Genomic DNA, 5,000 nt, shown 5'->3' on the forward strand with positions numbered 1-5,000 from the left:
ATGTAGTAAAATGCCTTTCCTTGCTTCACTTTTCAATGAAGATACTGGTTCCCTTCAAAAGAAAAGACCAACCACAGCTGGTTTCAAAATTAAAACAAGTGCTGGTGAATTAATGAAAGCCCTTTCACAATGTACACCACATTATATTCGTTGTATTAAACCAAATGAAACCAAAAAAGCCAAAGATTGGGAAAATTCACGTGTTAAACATCAAGTTCAATATTTGGGTCTTTTAGAGAATGTTAGAGTTAGAAGAGCAGGTTTCGCCTACAGAAATACATTTGATAAAGTATTAAAACGTTACAAGAAACTTTCAAGTAAAACTTGGGGTATTTGGGGTGAATGGAAAGGTGATGCAATCGAAGGTTGTAAAACCATTTTCCAAGATATGAATTTAGAAGCTGGTCAATGGCAATTGGGTAAAACCAAAGTATTCATTCGTCATCCAGAAACTGTATTCTTATTAGAGGAAGCATTGGATAAGAAAGATTTCGATTGTACTGCTAAAATTCAAAAAGCATTCCGTAATTGGAAAGCAAAGAAACATTCTTTGGAACAAAGAGCTCAAATCGCTCATATGTTTAAAGATAAAAAAGAAAGACAAAGAAATTCAATCGATAGAAAGTTCACTAGTGATTACATTGACTTTGAAAATCAATTTGGTTTACAAGAGGCAATGCAAAATGCACACAAGAAAGAAAGAGTCGTTTTCGCTGACACTGTCATAAAGATTGATCGTCGTGCCAAACAAAAGAATTATGAAATGGTTTTAACAGATCAAGCACTCTACTTTGTTGAGAAATCAATAAAGAAGAAAGTTTTGGTTCATACTTTGATTCGTCGTGTTGGTTTACGTGAAATTAAAGGTGTTTCAATCTCTACTCTCTCTGATAATGTCATTGTTTTCCATTTACCAGAGCATGATCAAGTCATTGAAAATGATAAGAAAACTGAAATCATCATTGTTTTGGTTGAATATTTCAAAGCAATTGGAGGTGGTTCATTAAATGTTCAATTCTCTGATAGAATCAATTACACTTTGAAAAAAGGTGAACAAAAAGAAATCTCTTTCCAAAAATCTGAACAATGTCCAACTTTAGTCGTTAAAAAAGGTGGTAAAGGTTTAATTGGTACAATCGCTTCTGGTTTACCAAGTTCAACTGATTCAACTCCAAAGAATTATAATCCAAACTCAATGTCACAAGCTTCTTCTCGTCCTGCCCCACAACAAAGTGCTGGTAGAGGTAGAGGTATGCCACAAGGTGCTGGTCAACCACAACCACAACAACCACAACAACAACAAAGACCAATGCCACAACCACAACAAGGTGGTGGTGCTCGTCCAATGCCACAACCACAACAAGGTGGTGGTGCTCGTCCAATGGGTGCACCACAACAAGGTGGCGCTCCACAACAAGGTGCTGGTCGTCAATTACCACAACCAACTCAACAAGGTGGCGCTCCAGGTGGTAGAGGTGCTCCAATGGGTAGGGGTGCTCCAGGCGGTGGCCCAGCAGGTGCTGGTGGAAGACCATTACCAACTGTTGCTAAACCAGCTCCACAACCATCAAGACCAACTGCAAAAGCACTCTACGATTATGATGCAAGTTCAACTGATGAATTATCATTTAAAGAAGGTGATATCATTTTTATCGTTCAAAAAGATAATGGTGGTTGGACTCAAGGTGAATTAAAATCTGGTCAAAAAGGTTGGGCTCCAACAAATTATTTACAATATAATTAATAAAAAAAAAAAAAAAAAAAAAAAAAATAATAAATAAAAAAAAAATAAAATAAAATAAAAAATGTACAACAATATAATAAATAAATAATTCCATTTTTTTAATGGAAAAAAAAATATAACAATTAATTTAAATAAATATTTTATTAATAATAATAATAATAATTTAAAATAATATTAAAAGAATTTGTTTTAAATTTTTGTTTTTTTTTTTATAAATTTTTTTTTTTTATTTTATTTTTTTTTAAAAGTAAATAAATAAATAAATAGTTAATTAATGATACATAGTTAGTTTTTGATAATTATTTTTTTTTTTTTTTTTTTTTTTTTTTTTTTTTATAAACAAATTGGTACACCTTGGTTTGGAATTATAACTTTAACTCCATGATTATTTATTTCTTGTAATTGTTGATAAACCATACGTTGAGAAGTTAAATAATATTGATTCATACCTACTTGTGGTTTAATATGTTCAATAATTAGTTTAACATGTTTTAAATTTGTTTTTGGTGGTGAAGTTTGAATTGAATTCTCTAGTAATGAATCCATTAATTTCATAATATCTTTTGGACGTAAATGACCAAATAATACATTATCAGCAACTTCATTTGTGAAAGAGGATTCAATATAAACAGCTTTTAATTTATCGATTTTAATATTTCTCCAAACTTGTAAAATTTTAAATTCCCAGTCACATTTGGTTGTTGAGATACCAGTATCAGAAAAGAAAACAATTTGTTCACCACTTTGAGAATCAGTTAAAATGAAAGCAGTTGAGGTAAGAGAATCATGGCAAATTTCAAAAGATTTTACCAAATGATTGAATGGAAAATCATTTTGAACTTTTGTAACATATTTATTTGCATATGGTGTTAAATCTTTAAAAGAATATTGATTACCATTTCCTAAATAATAATAGGAATAACGACCATAATTTGGTAAGGATGGCCAAACAAAGCCATTAAATAAATCAGTAGCCATAGAGTATAAAGTTTCATTAATACCAATGATTGGTTTCTTTTGATCTGGAATGGAAGTAATATTTGGAAAATCAGAGACATAGCCCATTTTATGAATCATTTCAATACAACCTCTATAAATCTCTGGTTGACTAACTTCAAGTTCATTTTTCTTTGGAGATAATTGGTCTTCGGCAGATTCAACAATTAAACCTCCAACATGATCCAAATGACTATGACCAATCAAATAACCTTGAATATGATTTTTAATAAACCAAGTAGCTCTTTGTTCTGGTAATGTTGCCCAAGGTGGATAAGTAATATTAAAAACGGAATTAAAATCTTGAAGCATTGTTAATCTCCTAACTCCTTGCCAAACTGTACCAGCATCTAATCCAATAAACAAGGATGACCCTTTTTTTGTTAATAAAAATGATGATAAACTACCCTCATCTAATCCACCAGTAACTCCCAATGGTATCGTTATATATGATGAGTCTTTACAATGTTGTTCTGAATATCCACCACTATAATAATTTAAATTCTCTGGAATGTAATAATCTTTTAATTCACTAAATAAATTACCAGAATTTATAAGTCTTGATCCATTATTAATTTCAATAAAAAATATTAAAATTAAAATTAAATATTTCATTTTTTATTATTATTTTATAATTTTAGAGTTTATTAAATTTTTTTTTTTTTTTTTTTTTTTTTTTTTTTTTTGCTTTGGGAAATGTGATTAGAAAAAATAAGAAAATAGTTGATTTATTGTTATTAAATTAATTATTTTAATTTTTAAATTATTTATTTTATTTTATTTTATTTTATTTTAACAGATTTGTGAAAAAATGAAAAAGAAAAAAAAAAATAGATTTATACTTTTTCTTTTTTTTTTTTTTTTTTTTTTTTAATTATTTTTTTATTTTTAATTTAATTTTTTTTTTTTAAAATTATTCGAAAATTTTAAAATTGTTTTGTTTTTTCTTGTACTGATTGAATATTTTATTGTACAATGATAAAAAAAAATAAAGAAAGGTTGGAAACACACCCCAAAAATTAAAAAATTAATTGATTAATAAATTACAAATTTTAAAAATAAAAACAAAAAAAAAAAAAAAAAATATTTGAAAAAAAATAAAAACCAGAAAAAAAATTAAATTATTTTATTTTTGGTGAATAATCAAATTATTTTATTTTTAGATTACCAATTTTTTTTTAAATATTATGTATGTCATAGAATGAAAAGAAAAAAAAAAAAAAAACATTAAAAATAACAATAAAATTTTTTTTGTGTATATCATAGAACACAACACAAAAAACTGAAATGTGCTAGTGAATTGTGATATTGTAGGTGATTGTGTTTTTTACTTACTATTAGGTGTGTGTGTGTGGTCTAGTGAGTGGTGGGTGTTCAAATTAAAAAATAATTTTTTTAATTTCAGAATTAAAATGTTATTTATAAAAAAAAAAAAAAAAAAAAAGACAACAACCTAATCACTCATCTCATATAAATTAATACAATAATTAAAATAAAAATAATGATAAAAACTTTATTTTTTATAAAAAAAAAAAAAAAATAAAAAAACAATTTGGGGTGTGGTGGTTTTATTTTTAATTGAAGGGTTAGCATGCATGATGTGATTTAATTAATCATATCTATTTTAAGAATTACATATGAAATAAAAATATATTTTTTTGACCCCTCCTTTTTTTAAACTTATAAGTTTATTTTTTTTTTTAAAAATATATGATAGTTTTTTTTTTTTTTTTTTTTATTTTTTATTTTTTATTTTTTTTTCTAATCAAAAAAAAAAAAAAATTTTAAAAATAGTTTGTTGATAAAATTAGAAATACCATGATCTTAAATTTTAAAAATCAAAAGTTTAAATATTTATTTAAAAATATTGAAATAAAATAATTGTAATTAGAAAAAAAAAAAAAACTATCAAATTCAATAATAATTAATTTTCATTTAGTTTTACAATTGTTAATAAAAAAATTTATTTACAAAAATTTAAAAAGTAAATAGTAAAAAATAAAAAAATAAAAAAATAAAAAAATAGATTTAAATTGTTTTTGATCAGATTTTTTGTCAAAAATCTTTTTTTTTATTTTGAAAATTTAAAAAGTTCAAACAACACACATCTACATCTTAAATTTTTTTTTTTTTTTTTTTTTTTTTTTTTATTTTGTTAATAAAACAATTCAAATAATTTGGTTAATAAAAAAAAAAAAAATGATGAAATGAAAATAAAAAAAAACAAAAAAAATAAAAAAATGGTGAAATGAAATAATTA

At 25.0% G+C, this 5,000-nt stretch overlaps 2 protein-coding genes across 2 annotated transcripts in view; one reads left to right on the forward strand and one right to left on the reverse strand.

Moving 5' to 3' along the window:
• The window catches only part of myoB (myosin IB), a gene marked incomplete at both ends in the record, with an annotated part of 3,678 nt that extends 1,934 nt beyond the window's left edge, over positions 1-1,744 (forward strand). The window contains one exon of the mRNA XM_631290.1: positions 1-1,744. This exon is cut by the window's left edge and continues 1,475 nt beyond it. Coding sequence (XP_636382.1) covers positions 1-1,744 — 1,744 coding nt within the window.
• A 333-nt stretch (positions 1,745-2,077) lies between these two features.
• pde7 (cAMP phosphodiesterase) lies at positions 2,078-3,355 on the reverse strand (the record flags this gene model as incomplete). The annotated part of the gene is made up of 1 exon (XM_631291.1): positions 2,078-3,355. One exon carries the CDS (start codon positions 3,353-3,355, stop codon positions 2,078-2,080), a length of 1,278 nt encoding a protein of 425 aa, XP_636383.1.
• Between the last annotated feature and the right edge of the window lie 1,645 nt (positions 3,356-5,000).

Source organism: Dictyostelium discoideum, assembly GCF_000004695.1.
Source record: "Dictyostelium discoideum AX4 chromosome 5 chromosome, whole genome shotgun sequence".
Taxonomy (NCBI): domain Eukaryota; phylum Evosea; class Eumycetozoa; order Dictyosteliales; family Dictyosteliaceae; genus Dictyostelium; species Dictyostelium discoideum.